At 49.7% G+C, this 26,346-nt stretch overlaps 1 protein-coding gene across 1 annotated transcript in view; it reads left to right on the forward strand.

Annotated features, from left to right (window-relative positions):
- Positions 1-26,346, forward strand: part of HMCN2 (hemicentin 2) — a 145,841-nt gene that overhangs the window by 65,033 nt on the left and 54,462 nt on the right. Inside the window, exons 16-22 of the mRNA XM_073640738.1 lie at positions 9,987-10,178; positions 10,651-10,746; positions 10,834-10,961; positions 11,685-11,829; positions 12,106-12,218; positions 12,534-12,693; positions 13,484-13,649. Coding sequence (XP_073496839.1) covers positions 9,987-10,178; positions 10,651-10,746; positions 10,834-10,961; positions 11,685-11,829; positions 12,106-12,218; positions 12,534-12,693; positions 13,484-13,649 — 1,000 coding nt within the window. The remainder of the gene's footprint in view (positions 1-9,986; positions 10,179-10,650; positions 10,747-10,833; positions 10,962-11,684; positions 11,830-12,105; positions 12,219-12,533; positions 12,694-13,483; positions 13,650-26,346) is intronic.

Raw genomic sequence — 26,346 nt, forward strand, 5'->3', positions numbered from 1 at the left:
TCCGGCCTCTGCTTTGCCTGACAAACATGGTCAACCTTCATGGATTCTGTGCGGGTAGCTGTCTCTACAGGCTGGGGAACAGGAGGTCTTTGGGAGGACAGGACCTGACGTGACTGTTTACCTCTACACCTTGCACGTCTGGACTGCCTCTTGAGGTTGGGAAGAGAAGTATTCTTCGGAGCATTGTCATCCTGTGTGGATTCTGCGTGGGCAGAAGCCTCTTCAGGCTGGGGAATTGGTGGGCTACCTACACGCATCACCCATCGGGACTGCTCCAGGATATTGGGAAGGGAAGCTTTAGCAGAAGCTTCAGGGTTAGGGTCATCGAAGACCATTACAAAGGCCACCAGGAAGGCCTGCAGGTCAGAGACTATAGGATCCCATGCTTCCCATGGGGGGGTGATCCAATTCAAGGCATCACCCGCTAGGTAGGACATCAGAAATGCTAATTTAACCCAATCGGTGGGAAAATAGTGAGCATAGAATTTGAAATACAGCATGCATTGTTCCACAAACGCACGACTTTGTTTTGGATCCCCATAGTACCGTGGTGGATCCGCAGGATCGAGTGCTGATAGCTCCATTTGGGCTGGTGTGTAAATCGCCTGGGCCTCAGCTTGAGAAAAATTTTTTCCTTGGTGCACGTATTTGCCAGACAAGGATTCAAATGTCTCCGAGAGCGAAGGGCCGTGGGGCTCAACGGGGACCATGGCCTGAGCAAACTGTTACGCTCACGCCCGGACTGACTGACGTGAGCATGGTTAGTGGTCCCACTGGGCCACGAACCGAGGAGTGCCTGGAGGGGCATGACTAGGGGCCTTGCCAGATCCGACCACGAACACATGGCGGCTTAATCGACTCTGTGGTCCGAGGAGGAACGTGGGAGGTGGTCCAGGTGCTACTCCAGGTCAGACCCCGGTTACAGCTGTTGACCCACACTGGGGAATGCAGGAACGGGCAGGCACGGCTGGTATGCAGACAGGAGGGTACTGGCAGGCACGGCTGGTATGCAGACAGGAGGGTACTGGCAGGCACGGCTGGTATGCAGACAGGAGGGTACTGGCAGGCACGGCTGGTATGCTGACAGGAGGGTACTGGCAGGCACGGCCGGAATGTAGACAGGCAGATACTGGCAGGGAGGAACGCAGGCTGGATAGGGACCAGTATAGACTGAGATACAGGAACCGAGCCGCAGGTGCGGTGGACAAGCAGAGCAGAACCGCAGGCGCGGAGGACAAGCAGAGCGAAATCCGCAGGTATGGAGGACAAGCTGAGCAGAGCGAAACCGCAGGTGCGGAGGACAAGCTGAGCAGAACGAAACCGCAGGTGCGGTGGACAAGCTGAGCAGAACAAAACCACAGGTGCAGTGGACAAGCAGAGCAGAGCGAAACCGCAGGTGCGGTGGACAAGCAGAGCAGAGCGAAACCGCAGGTGCGGAGGACAAGCAGAGCAGAGCGAAACCGCAGGTGCGGAGGACAAGCAGAGCAGAGCGAAACCGCAGGTGCTGAGGGCAAGCAGAGCAGAGCGAAACCGCAGGTGCGGTGGACAAGCAGAGTAGAGCGAAACCGCATGTGCGGTGGACAAGCAGAGCAGAGCAAAACCGCAGGTGCGGTGGACAAGCAGAGGCAAGCGAAACCACAGGTGCGGAGGACAAGCAGAGCAGAGCGGAACCACAGGTGCGGTGGACATCAGAGCAGAGCGAAACCGCAGGTGCGGTGGACAAGCAGAGCAGAGCGGAACCGCAGGTGCGGTGGACAAGCAGAGCAGAGCGAAACCGCAGGTGCGGAGGACAAGCAGAGCGAAACCGCAGGTGCGGAGGACAAGCAGAGCAGAGCGAAACCGCAGGTGCGAGGGACAAACTGAACAGAGCGAAACCACAGGTGCGGAGGGCGAGCAGAGCGAAACCGCAGGTGTGGAGGACAAGCAGAGCGAAACCACAGGTGCGGAGGGCAAGCAGGGCAGAGCGAAACCGGAGGTGCGGAGGACAGGCGAGGTAGAACAGAGCAGAGTGTAACCGCAGGTACGGAGGACAAGCGAGGCAGAACAGAGCAGAGCGTAACCGCAGAGCAGAAGGTGCAGGCAGACAGGACAGGGCTCTGTTCACATGGAACAGACTGGGAAACACAGGAAGATAGCTAGAACACAGGAGGTAGAAACGGAGGCAGGGAAACGGGACAAGCAGAACCAGATACACACAAGGTACTTGTAATGGAGTAACGAGTGGACACAAAACTCACACACAGAAGTACAGAGGCAACGAGTTGGAGTTAGGTGCAGGTACAGACACTGCAGGAAAAGGAAAGGATCGGACATAGAGACAAATAGGTAACGGGCTAGGACACAGTTCAGACAGGAACTGAACCTGGAACAAGTTACAGGAACGAGCCTGGGTACTCAGCCCTCAGGGAGGCAGAAACAGACTAGAAGTCACAGATACAGGTAACAGGCCTGGGTATTCAGCCCCCAGGGTGGCGGAAACGGACAAGATACAGGACAGGACCTGGCAACTCAGTTGCACAGAACACACTGAAAGAAAGCGTTGCTCAGGCACCTCCTACTGGGTGGAGGGGGTTTAAGTATCCAGTGACTCACAGCAATAGGCTGGGGACGCATTAGGACTTTGCACACTGTAACTTTAAGAAACAAGAAGCCACAGCGCCGCCGCCCTAAGCAATCAGACAAGAGACATGCACACAGCAAGTAATGGAGCAAGGTGTGCAGCCTGGACTGATAGGTAAGTTGGCGGTCTTGCATGGTGGGAGATGGTAAGCCATACCAGCACGCCGCCAGGGATGTTACATCCTGCCACCCCTGATCCAGCTCTGGCCACAAAGTTCAGGATACTCCGAGCTAAGATCAGGCCCCAAAGTTTTTCCCCAGGAGGGGCCTAGGCCAGGCCAGATCAGTCCTCTTATCACCGCTGATGAAAACACCCCCAAATCCCCCACCCAACCTAACTAAAAACCCCTATTATACATTATATACAATATATACAGAACACAACCTACACACTCACCATCCAAGGCTCAAGTTCGATGCCGGCAAACCTTCTATTCAGGAGACAGAAATACAAAACAAAAATCTAGGGTGCAAAGACATCAGCCCACCACCAGGATATAGGAGTACTACCGGACTAAGGCACCCTGAAGGAAAAGCCCCTCCAGAGACGGGCCCGCCCTCCGGGCACCCAGTCTTTCATACTCCAGAGAACGTACCTTCACCAGGTCACCTAGGATGTTCCTACAAACTTCATCTACATGGAGGATTTTACTCTGCGTCGAAACTAAAACTCGTGCGTTCCACGTGAAATACCTGCGCTTACTATGAATAAAGTGGTTCGGTCCCTTCTCCCAAGGTCCCTGAACGCTCCATAGGCCCACCTGGCATAGGACAGAGTAGCCAGCTGCGGCCAACCAATGGAAGCTCCCACCCTGTTGTACATCTCTGTATTAAAGTGACAATGAACAACAGCTGAAAGAAGAATACTGTATACCACAAACTAGTTTCTACTTTTATCTCCAAATGAGGCATGCATTGTTTGTACAGCCGCGACATATGCAGAGTAAAATTCAACATCATATACTGTTTAAGACATTATTATGCCATAGAGGTGGGAAGGGATTGATTTCCAGAATCTACGGGATACTTATGCAGCAATTTCAGTGGGACAGACCCTTAAATGTTAAGGAGAGATGGGAACGTGACATTGGTACTATAATCTCGGAAGAATGGGAAGATGTGGTGGGGAGCGTTCCGATACTATCTACATGTGAGGCACATAGACTCTCACAGTTGTACTTATTGCATAGGGTATATAGAACTCCCAAATTTTTACAGCGCATTGGGGCAAGGAATGACGGTGTGTGTCCAAAATGTGGAGAGGAAGGAGCAGATCTTATGCATATGATGTGGACGTGTAGGAGGGTCGCGGTACTCTGGAATGAGTGTGTGCAGTACATTAATAATGTGTTTGAGTGTAATCTACCCTTATATCCTAAAGTGTGTGTGTTGGGCCATGTAGCAATAATAGGATGTGAAGAGGATGAAATAATAGCCGTTAAGAGGACTCTATATCAGATCAGAAAGCTTATAGCTTCACATTGGCTGGATCCCTCCCCTCTCAGGTTCCAGGAATTCTTGGATAGAATGCGTCTTTTATTAAGATTAGAAGAGGGAGTGTACAAAAAGCGGAAGGCTATACGTAAATTTGATAAAATCTGGGGTAAATGGAGCACGTTTCATGGTTATCATATTATGTCCATTTTAAATATCAATTGAGTTTGAAATGTTGTGGTCTCTCAGGTTCTACTTAACTAATCACTGACTATTAGATATTATACTCTGTATCCATGGATCAAATTATCAATGCTTTAACAGTTAGATAAGCTATATGATAATATGCGGTTTGTAATTAAATTTGTCTTTGCCATATGGTTTTTGGGGGTGTAATGGGGGTGGGTTTTGAAGGGCATTGCCAGTTGGGTGATGCCTCAATATTGTTTATGTGTAATGTTAAAAAAGTCTTTTAATAAAAAGTATCTGATTAAAAAAAAAGAAGGGACAATGAAGCAGGAAGTGCTCCATGCTTTCCAGCATGTTAGCACAAGCCTCACTGGGGCAATTCCTGTCCTCGGAGGTCCTGTACTTCAAATTGTCCCTCACATACAACTTACCTTGGAAGCAGCGTCAAGTCAAGTCCCAGTACTTCTTGGGGATCCTGCTAGAATTTAACAAACTCAACCCAACCTGCAGAGCTCGACTTGGTTGGGTTTTTTCACTTTTTCATTTTTACGAATCAATTTGTGAAGCACCTGGGGGTTCCAAGTGCTCACTATGCATCTAGATAGGTGCCTTGGGGGGTCTAGTTTCCAAAATGGGGTCACTTGTGGGGGAGCTCCAATGTTTGGGCACACAGGGGCTCTCCAAACGCAACATGGTGTCCGCTAACAATTTGAGCCGACAATTTGTCTCTGTAACGTTCAGAGAAAACATAATCAAACAGTGATCGGAGAACACCACTTCCACAACCGACAACGGTGAAGAGACGGCCTCCTCCTTCAAATAAAACCTGTCTATCCTAGACCTGCACTGACTACCTCTAAAAAAAGGTGAATCCCGTGTCTCCCGGGTTGTGCCGGATGTGGACATCCAACAGGCGAGCCTCACTTACTATCCTGTTTAACGCGACGCAGTCATAAGCCAGCTGGTCTCTGGAACCTCCTCTATCACAGGATCTTGTGACATTGTTGAAATCCCCTCCAAAGACCACCTGTCGACTCGAAAATAAAAAAGGTTTTACCCTTTTTCTGTGACCACTACCCCGCTCCCTCATCAAGGCTGTCACCAGATGAGGTTTCCTGGGAAGACATGGCATCCTCTGCCTCTTCCCTTTCAAGTCTCTTGACTTCCTCGCTCAATTCGCTGTCTTTAGGATCCTCAGCTGCAAGTGAAGTACCTGGGTCAGAATTTAAGGACTTTACTCCCTGCCCCCTGTCCTCACGGCGCTGCTCCTGCTGCCTGATGTTGGATGGTGGCAGCTTGCTCCTCACCGGTTCCCTGCCTCCCCCGCCTCTGCTGGTCCCTTCACCGGCAAGATTAGTCCCAGCTTTCGCCTGTCCCGCACTCGCCGCTTTCTGGACCGCATTGGCGAAGGAACGCGGACAGCGACTGAACGGGTGACCGAGGTCACCACACAAGTTACACCTAATCCTGTCACAGGCAGCAGCAAGATGACCCAGGTCCCCACGCAGTGCGCATTTCTGTCTGGTACACTGCGCACTAAAGTATGTGGGGCTACCGCACCTGTGACAGATCTTAGGCTGCCCCCCGGTAGAAAATCAAGATCCTATCCCTCCCCAAAAAGGTAATGAGGGGATATGGATAACAGTGTTTCCCAAAACCTTCAATTTCACCATGAAAGTCCAGGCCCCTGACCAGATACCATGGTCATCGAGATTCTTTTGGGGAATATTGGTGACCTCTCCGTATCGACTCACCCAGGTCGTAATGTCCATACAGGAAAGCGACTTATTACTAGTCAAAACGGTCACCTTCCTGACTGAATTTTGGCGGGTTATTGCCAGGGGAAAGAAACTCTGCCATTCGGGGCGACCCCGAGCCAGCTCATGGCGAGACCAGAAACCTCAAGGTCCTCCGGTCTCATGAAGCTTACATCGAAGTAGGAGGTCCCGTAGGGATGGATCAAGGCAAAGATGTCATATGACGCAAAGCCCATCCCCAGCAGGAGCTCAACCACCTTTGACCTATCAGGACAGGCATCCTTGCTTACCCACTGGAGACAGGCCATGTTCCTACGGTTACTCCTCTGCCCCGTTGTCGGCAGAGACCAGACAGTCTCTGTCCCTCTATCTCGGAAGGCTGAAAGACCATGTCTCTCTATCCAGAAAGACAGATCAACCTCCCTCCCCTCTACAGTGATGGAGCTCTCCCCTCTCCTCAGGGCATCTAGGAGTTGCTGTTGCAAGTCACGATCCCCAGGGCCACCAGACAAGGGTGCACTACTACTCCCAGTATTGACAGCTCCTGAATAGCTTTAGGCTGAAGCCCCCACCAATGCTGGGGGGGCAGCGGTACCAGTGTCTACTTCCTCCCCACCAATACCAGTGCTGCTCCCATCATTTACTCCACTACTACTCCCACCATTCCCACTACTCCCATCATTCATTCCACCACTAATCCCATCATTTGCTGCACCACTACTCCTATCATTCACTCCCCTATTACTCCCACCATTCACTGCACCACTACTTTCATTCCCTTTTCTTGTCACCCCATTACCACCATTTAGTCCACTGTTCTCTGCACCTTCCACTGTCACATCCATTCCTTCTTCCCTTTTGTCCGGTGTCTCTGCACTCACACCTGCTGGATCGGCGGAAGGGTGCACTTCCAGAGACTCCTTTCCCTGCAGCACCACACCCGTTTTTCTTTGGTTGCTGCTGACTTTCTGCAGGTCCTCTCCTGGAGTGCCCTGCCCCCTACTGCAGCATTTTGTTCCCTATCATGGGCAGACTGTTTGTTGGGCACCGCTGCCCGCCCTGTACCCACAGACTTTGGGGCCTTAGTGTCCTTTTTGGGCGCTGGGGCACACTGCCCCCCTGTCGCAGCAGTATTCCTTGCAGATGTTTTTTTCTGCTGCTAGTCTGCAGCAACATTCTTGGCAGACGGCTCCCCTGTCCCATCCGCACGCTTTTTCTCCTCCGTTGAAGCGCACTGCGCCCCGGTCACTGCTGTGCGCCTCACTTCACCCGCTCCAGGAGCCGCATTGCCCGATGCCGTGCGCCCCCCTCCCTCCCGGCCTCCCCGGCCCCAGTGATAACGACTTAGCCGCAGAGGGCAAGGAGGGAAACTCCACAGAACTTCCTATGTCCGGCGCCGTGAGCACCTCCACAACCTCGCCCCCTGCACTGTTCCCCGCATTGATGGCCGCATAGCCGGACGTCCTCCTCTCCCCACCTTGCCTCTGCCTCGGACCCACTGCAGAGCCCATGCTTTTAGGTTTGGTGGAGTCTACACAGGAGGTGGCAGGCGCAACATCAGACAATGATACATACTTGTAACTCACCACCTCCCGTGCAGCTCCTCCGGTTTTCTTCTTCTTCGTCTCCTCCACTGGATCGTCCTCACCAAAAGAAAACTTAGTCAGGTCTACAGGAGACTCCAGCAGTCGGATCTCCCTCAGCAATCCACATTCATCCTCCTCTTCCTCCCCGACACTCCAGCCTCTGCTGTCGGAGTCCTCTGCCCTGCAGGGAGACCACTTGGTCTCTGGCTCTGCCCCTCACTCTCCCTGCTTGCTCCAGCAGCTGGGACTCTAGTCACCTCTTCATCTTCCTCCTCTTTGCTAAGGACACCTGAGTTCTCCTGAGGTTTTTAACCCCTTCATTTCCGAGAACCGCCGCTGGTTCTTAAACCTCTCCAGGAAGGGAGCTGCGCTTTTCTCAATCCCCTCCCGGAGGAGCACTAACCTGACCACCTTGTCTCTGAGGGCTTTAAACCTCTGGGAGGTCGCGGGTCTTTCCTTGGACGCCCTGGTTTTCAGGACCCGGGCCTCCCGCAGCTCCTCTTTCAGCTGGGTTAGTGCTTTATCGGCGTCCTCGTATTCTCGCAACATGGCGATCACTCGGGAGGAGAAGGAACTTGGGAACTCGCTGGAGCTCATCTCCCCCAGGATCTTGCTGGGCTGTTGTTCCTGGAGCCTGGGGCACCCCGGTCTCCCTCTCTGGGCGGGCGATGAACCGTCTTGGGGTTGGAGTAGGTGGGTACGGTCTTCCTCACCGTTCCTGATCTCCTCACTCCCTCTTGGGCCGGTTGTTGTGGCTCCTTGTCCCCCACCGGCATAGACCGGAGAACAGAAGGCTGGGAAGCCATGCTGGCCTCCCAGTAAGCCTGCCTCTCCCTGGGGAGAAGAGAGGCAGACGACGACCCTCCTCCTGGAAGTCCTGGAGCTCACGAGGCAGGTGCTACTCTCAGCAGGGAGTTACTGATTGTAGGCACCTGTCCTACAGTCACCTCCCCCAGTGATGGCTGATAACAGGGAGTAATAGATTGTACTCACCTGTCCTACAGTCGCCTCTCCCCAGTAATGGCTGATAACAAGGAGTAATATAATGTACTCACCTGTCCTACAGTCACCTCTCCCCAGTAATGGCTGATAACAGGGAGTAATAGATTGTAGTCACCTGTCCTACAGTCACCTCTCCCCAGTAATGGCTGATAACAGGGAGTAATAGAATGTATTCCCATCCCCTGCGGTGTCTCAGGCTCTCTCTCTGATGCCCCTCGTACAGTCCTGTCACCTGATATCAGCGCTGTATACAGCAGGTGTCCGTGTATAACTGGGCTAGAAATGGTTAATAATGAAGCCTTTGGTAACACCTGCGGTCCTGCTGTGCATCCCTGCTCACATACTCAGACACATGACACGATGACATCACCCTAATAACCGGTGAGAAGTGACATCACAGCATCACAATGTCGCCCCCACCAGTACAGGAGAGCGGAGTGGTGGGGGCGGGTGAGTCACTGTCTGCTGGACGCCGGGTCCCCCACATTAAGGAGATTGTCAGCAGCCTGAGACCCCCAGAGAGCAGCGCACAGAGCAGAGGGGGACGATCACTGTAATATAGAGATGATTTTGTCACCCGTCCGCAGGTAATAGGACTATGATGGAGCAAAGGCGTCTGCCCCCTGTGACCTCCTGCCAGATTCACCAGCATCTCTTTCCTGCACATGACAACACTTCCTGTTCTGAGCTCTTGGTGAATCTGGCATAGTCATTGGGACATCGATGTTACCGGTGGTCCTGATAAGGATGGAGCTACACAAGGTCCTTGCGTTGGTGTTCCGGACAGGCAGTGTTGTCATGGGGACACTCACTTCAGACCTTAGTTCTTCATAAAACAGTGTGTTCACATGTGGCATAGGAGCTGTTACATGACGGTTTGGGGTAGTTTCCCTGTCTCCTCTCCGGGGGGTTTATAGGGTGGAGGCGAGCCCATGGTGACCTATATGGCCTATAATGTGGCGGCTGGCAGCGAGATCCTGGGATGTGATGTCACATGAAATAAGGATTTCAGCAGCTGATTTACCTAACAGAATATTTCAGAAAACACTTACGTGTGCGGGAACCAATCAGAGTGCAGGGTTTATCATTAGGACGAGTGAACGCTGTGCTATGATTGGTTGCTGAGGCTCCACATGAGCAACCACACTTAATGAGTCCAAAGGGTCTATAAAGGAGTAAGCCGATCTGTGTGTGGATTCTGGCAAAAAGCGAGTAAATATGAGTGGTCACAGTTACCTGTGCTGCCCCTTACTGGCTGAATGGGAGTGCTGCATCTTCAGGCTTCATACAGTAGAGCAGATACTGACTTTAGTCTGACAATGTGCATCTAGAGGTTTACTAGATGCCATTGGTTGTCAGGAGTCGGTCACTTATTGAGTGCATCCTTTATGTCTTGCAGCGTCACCACAGTTTGTGGATTTCCCTCTGGATGTGGAAGTGGATGTCGGGGAGAGTGTGCAGCTTGTATGCAGTGCCGAGGGGAGCCCCGTTCCCACTGTCTCCTGGTTCCGGCAGGATGAAGGCCCAGTGTTGCCTACTGGAACCACAGAAATCATCAACGGCTTCGGCTCAAACACCGTCTACATTAGAAGTACGATCACTGCTTACAAGAAAATGTGGCTCCTGTCTTTCAACAGCGCCACACCGGTCCACAGGGTGTGTGCGGTATTGCAGCGTCAGACGTATAGCGTCATGTATAGTGGAGGACGTATAGTGTCATATATAGTGGAGCCACGGTTTCAGGAAGAAAGCAGCTATAGTTGTTTTAACTCTTTAAACTCTGGCTCTCAGGCACATTCTAATGGGCTGCGAACAACAAAACAAATTGGAAATGAGAGAAATCGGTCAAAATTTGTAATCTTTTTCCCCGGACGCTGCTGTCCATATAGTTAATGTGCCGAGAATCCAGTGAAGCCATCACTGCCCCAACGGCTGCGCTACTGTCCATGCATCGGTCACAATGGCGGCTGCTGGTATGACCGTAGATGATGGGAATCCAGTGCAGACTGCGAGTCCTCACTATCTCCAGTCATTGAGCATTTCTGCTCACTTTTGTCTTTAAGTTGCCCGACCCGAGGACACCGGCGTGTATGTGTGTGAGGCCAGGAACCCCTTTGGTTGGATCCAGGCTGAGATCCTGCTCACGGTCACTGGACTCGGTAGGTGGATCCCCATATCACCCGATCTGTGCAGTTTAGTAAATGCAGTTTGTTTTTGATAACTGCTTCACCCTTTGTATTCACCAGTGGCCCCAGAGGTCGCTGTGGCCCCATCTGAGATGACAGTCCTTGAAGGTGATCTTGTGTCCCTGCCCTGCACCGTCACTGCTGGTAACCCTCTTCCTGTGCAGCGATGGCTGAAGAACTCGAAACCTGTAAGTACCAGGCCTGGAGGGCCACAGGCCTCAGAGTTAAAGGGAGACTCCACTGCTTAGTAACAGAGGATGCAGCCCATGGATGACAGCATCGGAGCTCTTGTATTAACCCATACATAACAGGAGGGCTGATGGTGACTTAACACTTTGTCTCCTGGCTGCCAAGTACGGCTTTGCCATAGGGTCATATCCAACATCTACATCCTGCCTGGAGTGACCATGGTACATCCTCGGTCGGATACAGGTGTATGGTGTAGACTCAGGAGCTGAGCCCAATTCAATCTGGGCAGGCGTAGGCTGTGTTGTACTATTAAAAAAAAAAAAAAAAAAAAAAAGCTTACTCAGGCCTTGATATGGCTGGAGATCAGGAACCAAGTGATGTCCCTGTGATAATCCTCACTGGCAATGCACAGGCCAGCAGTGTTGTCGTGGGGGCACTAGAACAGATCAGCAGTGACACATTTCATATAGCGAAGCATTGTGGCCCCATTCTGGACCCTCTACGCCCCGTTACCCCATTCGTGCACCTCTACAATGTACCCGTCCAGCAGTGTCGGGGTTACATTTCCCATCGTGCCCTTGCCGCAGTGATACCTTCAGCCCATCTCCATGTTGCTCGTCTGCTCCAGGTATCTGCAGTCATTTTCTTTCGGCGTCTTTGAAGAATAAACACAAACAGGCGGCGGCCGCAGCACTTCCATCTGTTCTCCTCTCCCCCTCCAGCTTCAGTTCTCTTGGCGTCACTCCATCGATAACGCCGGCAGGCTGCGCATGGAACCGGCCACCAGAGAGGATTCTGGGAGCTACGTGTGCGAACTCTCCAATGCCGCAGGATCCACCAATCACAGCGTCCGTCTGCAGGTCCAAAGTGAGGAGCAAACTGTTCTGTTTGTTTGCGGGGAGAAGTTTGTCACAAATTAAGAGATAGAAATCCACCAGGAGGGAGGACAATGTGCAGCGTTACGTGGGCACAGCGGTCACAAGGGTCTCTGTACAGCCTACGGGTAATCGGGAATGCTCCATTATTGTCCAAAGCAACTGACAATCGCCCAACGATGAGCTAAACGCCTGTCTCTGGGCAAGAAGCTTGTTCTCCGCATCTGCACAACATCAATGTCATGTTTTTGTTATTTCCATATCCCAGTGGCCCCAGCCATCGCACCCGGACCTACAGAACATATCGCCCATGAGGGGAGGGCCGTCACATTACCGTGTAACGCCAAAGGACACCCACAGCCCCTGGTGACCTGGACAAAGGTAATCAGAGCCGGCCGCGTCGCCAGTCATAGGGCACTAAATTGGCGCAAGTTTTACTGAACATGCACCGAATCCACAGCGCTTCTCACAATTAGTTACGCCTTCCTCGCCATGTTTCCCCTCTTGCCTGAGCTCCTGGTGTTAGTGGACATCAGGATATATCGTGTGCAACCAGATAAACCAAACGCTCAATGTACTAACGTCAGCCATGAGAGAAAATGCAAAAATTGCTGGATGCCCCCGGCACAAATCTACACCGTCTGCAGTGTTCCTATGTCCCATGTCTGATCCTCCATGTGTTGTCTGCACCGTCAGGGGGAAGACCTCCTGTCCCCAGAGAACGGCTATTACCAGATCGGCGGGGACGGGAGCCTCACCATCACGCTGCCCTCTGCTGCCGATTCCGGGGATTACACCTGCACAGCCACAAATCAGGTGGGGGCCACCAGCCGAGTGTCCCAGCTTATAGTGCACAGTAAGTGACCCCATTTCTATTTATTATTAGGATTTTCATTGCATTTAAAGGGACGGTGTCAGGAATATCCTTAATTATTTCATTTGATTGAGCAGCTTACGTTGATCATAATGAGACATATCGTAAATAATCTCTGAAAAACATGGTCCAACAGTTATTTGATTGTTAAAGAAGCACTCCTCCTCCCATCAAATTTTGTATCATCTTAATATACTGCAGTCATCATATTATACAGCACTGTGTACTTACAATTGCTCATTTTGCCTTTCTACTTCTACCCAGCTAATTCTTCTCTTTTCTCTGCTCTGTGTAGAAACAGGAAGTTTCTTGTCCCTTCAGAAATCATTCCCCCTTCAACTCTTGACCAATCTGCTCCTTCATACCCCTTCCATTGAATTTTGCAGTGAAATATGAGTCATACAGGGAAAATTGACCTCCTGTTTCTACATAGAGCTTAGATGGATTCAGCTAGTGAGTTTTTAATCACGTAATGTCATAGACCTAATGGAAAACAAAAGAATTATCTGGGTAGAAAGGTAAAATGCGCAATTGTAAGTACACAGTGCTATGTAATATGATGACTGCAATATATTAAGAGGATAAAAACTTAGATGGGAGTACTTCTTTAAGATTTATATATTAACTGCTCATTGTGGTGGGGGCGCTGTTGCCCTGATGTCTATGCAATGTTATCAGTGGTGAGGAGAGGTGCTGCATGCACCAGAAATGACATTTTCCTTCTGAAGTGTACAGTTTTCTATTTTCCCATCACTGTAAATCTCTTATTCAGCAAAGCCCAGAATAAACCTGAATGGATCCCATGACCTCGGCACACCAATCCATGTGGTTGCCGCCCTGGGAGCAGAGATAACTTTACTGTGTGACGTGCAGGGGTCGCCTCTTCCCACTGTCTCCTGGAGGAAGGACTCGCTGCCCCTCCCCATAGTCTCTGCCAGGTAAGTTATGGTTACATTCACTCATATATGTATATTCAGCTTACGTCACATTTGTGGATTTTTTTAACGTCATCATTCAGCAGGAGGTATGAGAGTTGCCCAGTCTCTGCCATATTATGTCTTCACTCCCACATCTTTATTCACCAGCCTTCGCTAAATTCAAGATATCGTTCCCCGAAATTATGCAAATAGAAAATGCTCTGACCTGACAAGATCACAATGACTCCTGCTCATCCAATCACAGATCTGCTGAACTGGCTGTATCATCTACAGATCCCAGCAGCATTTACACGTCTGCCACCTAGTGGAGAAACATAAGACTGCAAGACATCACAGTTCAATCCAATACATCTACAGGCTATAAACTAGGAAACATTTCTCTCTGAGAAAAGCAGTTCCACTGCTCCATCTTTTACTCCATAAGACAGTTTTACATCTAACATCAATCCCAAAATTCAGAATGAAAAATCACCAAGATTAAGGGTGTAGCTGTTACCGCCATACAGCAACTGGATAGTGGTAGATGGCAGTTCAGCTGAAATACAGGTGATTACATGACTATTACCTATTACTATACCTGCTCTGCTGCCCCACATACTAATAATGCCTCCCCTGCGCATCACATACTAATAATGCCCCCCATTGTGATCTACATACTAATAATGCCCCCCATTCTGCCCCTCATACTAATAATGCTCCCACTGTGCACTACATACTAATAATGCCCCCCATTCTGCCCCTCATACTAATAATGCCCCCACTGTGCACCACATACTAATAATGCCCCCAATTGTGCACTACATACTAATAATGCCCCCATTGAGCCCCGCATACTAAAAATACCCCCACTATGTATCACATACTAATAATGCCCCCCATTGTGCACCACATACTAATAATGCCCCCACTGTGATAAATAGTAATTCCCTCTTTGTGTACCTAACCTATTACTAATGCCCCAAAAGAGTAATAATACTCCCAGTAGTGCCCCACCAAAATAATGCTCTCTGATTCAACCCCACAAAAAAGAAATAGTGCCCCAGAAAATAAAGAGAAAAGTGCCGTCAGATCGGTGTGGTAACGTCACCACCTGTGCTGGTACGCTGGCATCATACAGAGCAAAGAGTGGGGGAGGCAGGGTGCTCAGGGCGTAACTGTATTGTCTCCCTCCGCAAGCCGATACAGATGAGAGTAGCTGTCGCTCCGGTGGCCCCATAGTGACATTGGGTTCCTGCCCCTCCGTGAGCCACGCTGCTTCCCAGACTTACTGCCATATATTCTGGATCTGCCCCAGGTACAACATCGTCTGCAGATTCGTCTCATTTCCTTGGCCCGTATTATCGAATCTCCACCAGGTGTCAGCAGCAGTCACGACGTTCAGTCTGACATCTGGATCCCGCCGGATGCTTTGATCTGGCAATAATAATTTATTTATGCCGGCAGATCGCTGGCGGGCTTAGCCCCTTCAAGCTCGGGTATAAAGGAAAGGCTGGAGCACAACAAGTAGGAACATTGCGGCATCATCTGGAAAGTCTGATATTCTGGCATGGAATAGGCATTACTGTGACTTGTTCGATGATTCAGAATATCTGTTCTTTCATTCCAGAAAGAAAAAATCAAAATGGCCTAGATGTTGTCTAGTCTGGGCCTAATAGTCTGGGCTGACACTGTCCCACATCAAATATCCAGATGTAGAAGAGCAGGGATTGTGCTCTGTGATCATTTATTTGGGTTACAAGCAGTTTTATGGACAAACTCCGCTCTGCTACATCTCTATAGTAGGCAGATAACACTCCAGCCCCAGAACATCTCAGCCCTACATACCACGTAGTATATAGCGTATACACGCAGCCATCGCACAGGACACTGATCGGGGACGCGTGTGCGTCATCTGCTTCAGAAATGCCTTCACGGATATTCCTGACTAATCTCAGTGTCTAGGGAATGCGGCTCAGCGGTGGGTCATCCCCTCGAGGGTCCTAGAAATCCTATGATTTGTGTTATTCCCGTTGAATCCCCCACTCCAGGCCCTGCACCAGGATATATGGAGTTAGAGGGGCTTTAACTTTCTATATATCTAGTTATCTAGTGACACAATCAGAAGATAAGTGTCTGTGTAACGTAAACTTATTTTGCTATATTTTCCAGCTGCAGTGCAAAGTATGGAGGTTTTCTTTCTGGTTGTCATGGCTACATCTATGCAGGATACGTACTCTATTTTACATACATTACGATACATTTTCTAAGAAGCATAATGATAAATTGGATCAATAGAGTAACACCCTAAATGAAGTCACCATGGCAACCATGATAAAACCTCCATTCTTTACACTACAGGCTGTATCCAAGTAGAATTTAGATGTACACTACAGACCAAAAGTTTGGACACACCTTCTCATTTAAAGATTTTTCTTTATTTTCATGACTTTGAAAATTGTACATTCACACTGAAGGCATCAAAACTATGAATTAACACATGTGGAATTATATACTTAACAAAAAAGTGTGAAACAATTGAAAATATGTCTTATATTCTAGGTTCTTCAAAGTAGCCACCTTTTGCTTTGATGACTACTTTGCAGACTCTTGGCATTCTCTTGGTGAGCTTCAAGAGGTAGTTGTTAGAACTCTCCTGTTAGTTTTTTTTCTATTTTGCTGGTCACATAACCTTTTTGCCTATTTAATCCTGCTCCACCCTTCTGGCCATGCTGGACTTCGTTGTAATTTCTACTCTTAAACTAGCCAGGTGCTTTGTAACCTTTCTCAGTCAGTTTAGCTAGGTCTTTTGACCTTTATGTTCTATGTTGTGTGTGTGTCTTTTTACTGCTACTATTTCTGCTAGGAGGTGTCCATCTTTCTCCCAGTCCCTAGTTCTTGTAGGGATCCCTCCCTCACATCTATAGGTCTTCGTTCAGACTAGCTGAGGACTTTAGCGGGTCTGATCGCAGGATCAGGTTCCCCGTTACATCGTAGGGATCTAGCTTAGTTCTATTGTAGGGACAGATCTCCTGTCTTTCCTTATTGCTTGTAGCCTATCATAACAGTAAGTCCAGCCCAAAAATATCTCTAAGGAAAGACCTCCAGTTTCCATCATGGTGTCGGTTCAGGATTTGGCTCAACGCCTGCAGGGACTCTCTCTGGAGGTGGCCGAGCTCCAACAACACGTGAGTAGCTGTTCTGGAGCGCATTTTGTGGAGCCAAAGGTACGATTGCCTGATTTATTTTTTGGTGAACAACAAGATTTTTTTTCCTTTAAAAATGCTTGTTTATTGTATTTTCGTTTGAGACCCAGATCCTCTGGGGATGAATCACAGCGCATAGGATTCATAATGTCACTTTTGCGCAAAGAACCTCAGGGATGGGCCTTTTCTCTCCAACCTAGTGATCCGTGCTTTAGATCAGTAGATAGTTTTTTTTCTGCTTTGGGGTTGTTGTATGATGATCCTGATTGTGTCTGATCAGCTGAGACGGAATTGAGACTTTTGAGGCAGGGATCAGGTAATGTGGAAAATTATTGTACTCACTTCCATCGGTGGTCTGCTCAGGTGGGGTGGAACGATTCAGCTCTGAAAAGTTTGTTTCTTGCTGGGCTAGGTGAAAGGGTTAAAGATCTGCTCATTGCTTATCCTACACCTGGGAACTTGCAGGAGGCAATGCAATTAGCTATACAGGTGGACAGGAGACTGTGTGCAAGGGTTAATGAGAGTAAATCCTTTGCCATGTCAGCTCCTAGTCTTGAGAGGGTCTGTACTGACATTGGAGAGCCGATGGAGATTGGGGCGGTCACCCCGCTCTCAGGAAAAAATACCGCAGGTTTTCTGAAGGTTTGTGCTTTTATTGCGGAAAATCTGACTACTTTATTAAGAACTGTGTGCTTCGTATGAACAAAGAAAAAAAAAGGTCAGTTACGCCCGTATTGCCTGTTTAAACACTAAGGGGGTATTTCTTTCTGGAAGCACCTCAGTCCAGGAGGAATTGATTGAATTTCGGGTATTTGTGGATTGTGGTTCTACTCTGAATGTGATTGATGGGGGATTTTTGGAAAAACTTAAATTAAAACGCAAACCTTTGTCATCCCCTATTGCCGTGGTTTCTGTCGATGGCTCTCCCTTGAAATGTGTTACTCACAAGGTTTATGAATTTCCCCTCACTATTAATGGTATTCACCAAGAAAATTTGGATTTGGTAGTATTAAATAATTTGCCTTCTCCAGTAATTTTGGGGTTACCCTGGTTAAAATTGCACAATCCTGTACTGGATTGGTCTACTAATGAAATTAAGTCCTGGAGCCCGAAGTGTTATGACAAGTGTTGTAACGGGCGCATTGCTGCTGTGGGTAAAGGGGATTTACCTGTACCTATTCAGGATTTTTGGAAAGTTTTTTCTGAGGAGTCGCAAATTTTGCCTCCCCATAGAGACTATGATTGTACCATTGAATTTGTCCCTGGAGCGACTCTTCCTAAAAGTCGTTTATTTAATCTTACTATTCCTGAGAGAAAGGCTTTGGAGGAATACATACAGACGAGTTAGGCCACCGGTCATATCAGACCCTCTAAGTCACCTGTGGCTGTTGGATTTTTTTTTGTTAAAAAAAAGGACGGCGGTTTACGTCCTTGTCTGGACTTTCGCGAGATTAATAAAATTACTGTACGTAATCCTTACCCACTGCCATTGATTCCTGATTTGTTTAACCAGTTAGTGGGGGCCAAGTGGTTCTCTAAAATTGATCTCCCGGGGGGCATACAATTTGTTGCGCATGAAGGAGGGTGATGAATGGAAGACTGCTTTTAACACTCCTGTGGGTCATTTTGAGAATCTGGTTATGCCTTTTGGTCTTACCAATGCACCAGCATTTTTTCAGAATCTGATTAATGACATCCTTAGACCTTTGATCGGCAAAAATGTGGTTGTGTATTTGGATGAGATTTTGATTTATTCGCCTGACCTGGAGTCTCATTGGCGGAGCGTACGTGAGGTTTTACAGTTATTAATGGACAATTCGCTTTTTGCTAAGCTGGAGAAATGTGAGTTCGCTGAACAGAGAATTAGTTTTTTGGGCTACATTATCTCCAGCGAGGGCTTTGAGATGGACCCGGTGAAAGTTCAAGCTGTGCAGGAATGGCCTAGGCCTATTGGTTTGAAATCGATACAGAGGTTTTTGGGTTTCGCCAATTATTACAGAAAATTCATTAAAAATGTTTCTATTATTGTTAAACCACTGACCGATCTCCCCAGGAAAGGTGCTAATGCGGTTCAGTGGACTACTGAGGCCATTGAGGCGTTTATGTTTCTAAAGGAGAGGTTCACCTCTGCTCCCATCCTTATGCAGCCTGATGTGACTAAGCCGTTTTTGGTTGAGGTTAATGCTTCTTCTGTGGGGGTCGGTGCGGTGTTGTCTCAGGAAAACAAGGATGGAGTACATCCCTGTGCCTTTTTTTCAAAAAATTTTCTGAGACTGAACTTAATTACGATATTGGTAATCGGGAATTGCTGGCTATTAAACTCGCATTTGAACACTGGCATCATCTCTTGGAAGGTGCTGAATTTCCCATTCAGGTTTTCACTGATCATAAAAATCTGATCTATCTTGATGCTGCCAAGCGCTTGAATGCCCGTCAGGCTAGGTGGGCACTTTTTTTTTCGCGGTTTAATTTTTCCGTTACTTACATCCCGGGTACCAATAATGTTAAAGCTGATGCTTTGTCTCGCAGCTTTTCTCCCATGGTCGGTGCTGAGGAGGAGGAGAGCATTTTACAAGAAGGTGTTGTGATTGCTGCATTGGACTCCGTTTTGGAAGATGAGATTCTTAAAGCACAGGAGAATGCCCCATCTAACACTCCCCATGGGAGGTTGTTTGTGCCTAGGACCTTTAGGAGAGATTTGTTTGTTGAGTGTCATGAGTCTCGGTTGGCAGGTCATCCAGGAATTTCTGAGATCAAGAGACTTGTGGGTCTCAGTTTTTGGTGGCCTGGATGGCAGAAGGAAGTCATTAAGTGGGTGCGTCAATGTACTGTGTGTGCTAGATCTAAGTCTTCTCATACTCCTGCTGCGGGGTTGCTTTGCCCTCTGGAGGTTCCTAGTGCACCTTGGACGCATCTGGCTATGGACTTTATTACTGACCTTCCCTCCTCTGAGGGTTTCATGGTCATCTGGGTGGTCGTGGACCGTTTTAGCAAGATGTGTCACTTGGTTCCCTTCATCAAACTGCCCTGCGCTAAGACACTCGCTAAGGCCTTTGTCAAGGAAATTGTCAGACTACATGGTGTTCCTACTGACATTGTTTCTGATAGGGGACCTCAGTTCGTGGCTCGTTTTTGGCGTGCCTTTTGTGACAGGTTGGGAGTTCATTTGTCGTTTTCATCCGGATATCATCCTGAGTCTAATGGCCAGACAGAAAGAAAGAACCAGGATGTTGAGCAGTTCTTGCGTTGTTTTGTGGCAGACAATCAAGAGGGGTGGTCTGAGTTTCTGCCACTTGCTGAATTTGCTCTTAACAACCATACATCCTCTTCTGCTGGGTGTTCGCCTTTTTTTTGTTGTTCTGGGAGACATCCGTCTTTTGGGTCATTCTCCAAATTGGTATCGGCTGTGCCTGAGGAGGAGAGTTTTTCCGGTGATTTGGAGAGAGTTTGGACGGATGTGCGTGGTAATCTTCAGGAGGCTAACAAAAAATCTAAGAGGTGCTTTGACAGGAAACGTCAAGAGGTTTTGTTTACGGTTGGTGACATGGTTTGGTTGTCCTCTAAGAATCTGCGGTTGAGGATTCCTTCTAAAAAATTGGGTCTCAAGTTTGTAGGGCCCTTTAAGGTGCTTCATTTAGTTAACCAAACTGCTGTTAGGTTGGAGGTTCCTACCTCCTGGAAGATTAATCCGGTGTTTCATGTTTCTCTATTGAAAAAAGCTGATGTATCAGATAGAGACGCCACTGCCACTGTTCCTCCGGTGGTGGAGGACGGGGAATATGAAATTTCCCGCATCCTTAATTCTAGATGGTATAGGGGGAGTTTGCAGTATCTCGTCGCTTGGAAGGGTTTCGGTCCCGAGGATAACTCATGGGTGAGGGCGGATGATGTTTCTGCTTCCAGACTTGTCAGAGCGTTTCATAGGAGATTTCCTGATAGGCCTGGTCCTAGGGGATCCGGAGGATCCTCTTAGAAGAGGGGGTACTGTTAGAACTCTCCTGTTAGTTTTTTTTCTATTTTGCTGGTCACATGACCTTTTTGCCTATTTAATCCTGCTCCGCCCTTTTGGCTATGCTGGACTTCATTGTAATTTCTACTCTTAAGCTAGCCAGGTGCTTTGTAACCTTTCTCAGTCAGTTTAGCTAGGTCTTTTGACCTTTATGTTCTATGTTGTGTGTTTTGTCTTTTTACTGCTACAATTTCTGCTAGGAGGTGTCCATCTTTCTCCCAGTCCCTAGTTCTTGTAGGGATCCCTCCCTCACATCTATAGGTCTTCGTTCAGACTAGCTGAGGACTTTAGCGGGTCTGATCGCAGGATCAGGTTCCCCGTTACATCGTAGGGATCTAGCTTAGTTCTATTGTAGGGACAGATCTCCTGTCTTTCCTTGGTGCTTGTAGCCTATCATAACAGTAGTCACCGGAAATGGTTTTCACTTCACAGGTGTGTCCTGTCAGGTTTAATAAGTGGGATTTCTTGCCTTATAAATGGGGTTGGGACCATCAGTTGTTTTGTGCAGAAGTCTGGTGGATACATAGCTGATAGTCCTACTGAATAGACTGTTAGAATTTGTATTATGGCAAGAAAAAAGCAGCTAAATAAAGAAAAACGAGTGGCCATCATTACTTTAAGAAATGAAGGTCAGTCAGTCTGAAAAATTGAGCAAACTTGAAAGTGTCCCCAAGTGTGTTACGGATCCGGGTGGTGGAACCTCTGTGCTGCGGTGCAAGGAGGGACCCAGAGGGGCGTAACTAAGTATCAACTCGGACCGACCTAGGTCGTACGGCGGCTAACGACTCCGTGACCAGGGAGGGACCGAGCAGAGGGACCAGGTGCTACTCTGGGGATGACCTTGTAAGAGAGCAGGTGACTCCCACGGGTCAGATGGCTGGGACTGACCGATACTGCAGATGGGCGCAGCAGGCAGGCTGACGAGAGATCCGGGTAGATGAACTGGCAGAGACAGCAGGCGACAGGCGGGAGCCTCTAGGTAGGCTGTCAGGTGGTCATAGCAAGTGACAGGCGGGAGCCTCCAGGTAGGCTGACGGGTAACAGGCAGGTGCTTCCAGGTAAGCAGGCGGGCAAAGCCCATAGACAGACTGGGGGACTGAACGGAAGACAGACTGTCGGGCTGGAGAGTAGTCAGGCTGGCGGACTGAACTGATAGTCAGGCTGGCGGGCAGGACTAGTAGTCAGGCTAGCAGCGGGGCCTGAGGGCTGAAGCAGAGGTAAGTACACTGTGCATCAACTATTGCTTGGGCACCTCCATATTGGAGGAGGTGCTTTATATATGGGAGGACCTCCGGCAATTGGCCGGGGACTCTTTAGGGCGATGCGCTGCCCCTTTAAGAGGAAGAAGCAGGAACAGGAGCGCTGGAGGCCGCCGGGCGGGGAGCGCGGCGGTGAGAGGGACGGCGTCTCTGCCTGGCAGGGGGCAGAGACGCCGATGCTACAGTACCCCCTCCCCTTTACGCCCCCTCTTTTTTAGGCCAGAAAGATATTTTTCAAGGAGAAGCGGGCCATGAATGTTCTCCCTGGGTTCCCAAGTTCTCTCCTCTGGGCCAAACCTCTTCCAATCCACCAGAAAAAAAGGTTTTTCCTCTTACCCTCTTGGTGGCCAGACTGTTCTCTACCTCAAAAACGTCCTCAGCGGAAACCGGAGCAGGGGGAGTACCTGGACTGTTGGAAAAAGAATTAAACACAACTGGTTTGAGGAGAGATACATGGAAGGAGTTGGGAATCCGTAAGGTGGCCGGGAGTTTTAACTTGTAGGTCACTGGGTTGATTTGTTTGAGGACTTCAAATGGACCGAAGAACCGAGGACCCAACTTGTAGGAGGGTATTTTGAGCCAAACATGTTTGGAGGAGAGCCAAACCTTGTCTCCCGGACGGAATTGAGGCGGATCCAGAAGTCTCTTGTCAGCATATCTCTTCATCCGCTCGGAGGTCTGAAGACGTGCGGACCTAGTATTTTCCCAAATGGTGGAAAATTCGCTGATCAGAGACTCCGCGGCAGGGTTGTCCACAGCAGCGGAGACGGGAAACGGAATCCGGGGATGTTGACCATAGACTACAAAGAACGGGGACTTGGAAGTCGATTCGCTCTCATGGTTGTTGTAAGAGAATTCGGCCCATGGTAGGAGGTCCACCCAATCGGTATGGTGAGCATTAACAAAGTGCTGGAGGTAGCTGGTAAGGATCTGGTTGATTCGCTCCACTTGGCCATTGGACTGTGGATGGTAAGTGGAGGAGAAATTCAGGGTGACATCCAGCAGCTTACACGTAGCTCTCCAGAAGCGTGAGGTGAATTGAACCCCTCGATCCGACACAATGTGGAGGGGTAGGCCATGGAGACGGAAGATGTGAAGGAAGAAGTCCTTAGCCAGCTCTGATGCAGACAGGAGACCAGGCAGAGGGATGAAGTGGGCCATTTTAGAAAAGCGGTCGGCGACCACCCAAATGACTGTACAGCCGGCAGAAACAGGGAGATCTGTAATAAAGTTCATAGCAATGTGTTGCCAAGGGCCAGCAGGTACGGGAAGAGGCAGGAGGTGACCGGCTGGAAGATGTCTTGGAACTTTGTTGCGGGCACAAGACGAACAGGCCGAGACGAAGTCTACCACATCCTTGCGCAGGGTAGGCCACCAGTAATGCCGGGTAATGAGTAGGAAAGTTTTCTTCTGACCGGCATGGCAGGCTAGTTTAGATGAATGACCCCAGTGAAGAATCTTCTCCCGATCTGGAACCGCTACAAACGTCTTTCCGGGTGGGAGACGAGTCAGATCTAAGGGGGCCATACTCATCAGTTTGGAGGGGTCAATGATGTGCATAGGCTCCTCCTCTAGATCGGAGGACAGGAAGGATCGGGACAAGGCGTCAGCTTTAACATTCTTGTCCGTCGGGCGGAAATGTAGGATACAGTCGAAGCGAGTGAAGAACAAAGACCACCGGGCCTGACACGGATTGAGTCTTTGGGCATTCTGGAGATATGCAAGGTTTTTGTGATCAGTATAGATGATCACTGGGTATAGAGCCCCTTCAAGCAGGTAACGCCACTGCTCCAGCGCCAATTTGATGGCTAGCAGTTCTCGGTCTCCTATGGAGTAGTTGCGCTCAGACGAGGAGAAGAGTTTAGAGAAGAAGCCGCAGGTTACCATTCTCCCGGATGAAGATCTTTGGGTGAGCACCGCTCCGGCTCCTTATGAGGAAGCATCAATCTCCAGGAAGAACTGTTTGTTGCAGTCCGGATGGTGCCGCACTGGGGCAGAGGAGAAGGCTTGCTTTAAAGAAAGGAAGGCCTCGTCAGCTTCGGGTGGCCATACCTTGGGATTTGCTCCCTTACGGGTGAGCGCAGAGATGGGAGCAGTCCGGGAAGAGAAGTACGGGATGAAGAGACGGTAGTAATTGGCGAAGCCCAGGAATCGCTGAATCGCCTTCAACCCCTCCGGACGGGGCCATTTTAAGGCGGCAGAGAGCTTCTCGGGGTCCATTCGTAGACCTGTCTGGGAGATAATATAGCCCAGGAACGGAAGGGAGGTCTGCTTGAAGAGGCACTTCTCAAATTTGGCATGGAGGTGATTCTGCCTGAGCCTAAGCAGGACCTGACGAACATCCTCCCGGTGTGTGGGAAGGTCCGGAGAGAAGACCAAGATGTCGTCCAGGTACACCACCACGCAGGAATATAGAAGGTCACGGAAGATGTCATTGACTAATTCTTGGAAGACGGCGGGAGCATTGCAGAGACCGAAGGGCATCACACGGTATTCATAGTGACCGTCCCGGGTATTGAATGCCATCTTCCACTCGTCTCCTTGACGGATCCGGACCAGGTTATACGCCCCACGTAGATCCAGCTTGGAAAAGATCCTGGCGCTCTTAAGGCAGTCAAACAACTCGGAGATGAACGGCAGGGGGTATTTATTTTTGACCGTGATTTGATTGAGTCCTCTATAGTCAATACAGGGGCTTAGCGAGCCATCCTTCTTCTTGACGAAGAAGAATCCGCCTAGAGCCGGGGAGGTAGATTTCCGGATGAATCCCCTAGCCAGATTTTCCTCAATGTACTCCGACATGGCCCGGGTTTCGGCCGACGACAACGGGTAAATACGCCCATGGGGTGAAGTGGCTCCGGATATCAGGTCGATCGGGCAATCATATGGCCTATGAGGTGGCAGTGTCTCTGCTTCCTTTTTGTCGAAGACATCTGCATAGGACCAGTAAGGTGCCGGTAAACCGGGTAGATTAGCCGGGGTGGGTGGAGGACAAACCGGGCGGACCGGGACTAGGCAGGTCTTATGGCAATCCTGCCCCCAACGGAGAACTTCACCAGATTGCCAATTCAGCACAGGTTCATGTTTCTGAAGCCAGGGTAGACCTAGCAATAGGGAGTGAGAGAGACCGGAAAGCACATGGAAGGAGATCCTCTCAGAGTGCAGCATTCCCACCTGCAGGGTTATAGGTTCTGTGAAGAGCAGGATTGTCTTCCATCCACGGAGGCGACTGCCAATGGTTCAGCCAGAGGTTTGGTGGGAATGTGATATTTCTCTACCAGGGACTGGGAAATGAGGTTCCCAGCAGCTCTGGAATCTAGGTGTGCAATTTCAAAGTAGCGGTTCTCTCCCCAGGAGATGAAGACAGACAAAATCAGGGAAGGAGAGGGTTTACTTTTGCCTAGGATGACCTTTCCGAGCGGTCCTAGACACTGGCGTTTCCCGGCTTCACCGGGCAGGAACTGATGAAGTGCTCCTTACTGCCACAGTAGAAACAGCTCCCCTCGGCTCGGCGTGACTCTTGGCAAGATTTGACCATCTTGGTCTGGTCGACCTGCTTGGGTTCGGACGAGCGTGCCGGGGGGAGTTGCTAATTGAGAGGCAGGTCTCTGGAAAGTAGGAGCAAGACGAGGAAATCTTCACTCCCGGGTAGTCTCTTTAGCACGTTCCAGGAAACGGATGTCAATCCGTGTAGCTAGCGACACCAGGTCATCCAGGGTGGTAGGAATGTCCCGGCCGGCTAACTCGTCCTTAATCCGACCGGAAAGGCCCTCCCAGAAGATGGACACGAGGGCCTCGTTGTCCCAGGCAAGCTCAGAAGCAAGGATACGGAACCGTATGGCATATTTGCCCACGGTGAGACTCCCTTGGCGGATACGAAGCAGAGAGGAGGCAGTAGAGGATTTTCATCCAGGTTCATCGAAGACTTTCCGGAAAGCAACGAGGAAAGACGATAGATCGGACACCAGGGGATCCCCTCTCTCCCACAGGGGATTTAGCCATGCCAGTGCTTCTCCAGTAAGGTGAGACACGATGAACGCCACCTTGGCCCAGTCGGAGGGAAACTGATGTGCCAAAAGTTCAAAGTGCAGGGTGCACTGGTTTATGAAACCCCGAGCTAGAGCGGGGTCGCCTCCAAAACTAGGAGGTGCAGAAAGCCGGGGACCTGGGTTGGATGCCGTGGTATTGGTGGGCAGCGGCGCTGCCGGAGCGGGAGTCGCACGACTCGAGGCGGACACAGGTGGAAC

The sequence above is a fragment of the Phyllobates terribilis genome, unplaced genomic scaffold, assembly GCF_046119375.1.
Source record: "Phyllobates terribilis strain yellow unplaced genomic scaffold, ASM4611937v1 Scaffold_7__3_contigs__length_470593459, whole genome shotgun sequence".
NCBI classification, from domain to species: Eukaryota; Metazoa; Chordata; class Amphibia; order Anura; family Dendrobatidae; genus Phyllobates; species Phyllobates terribilis.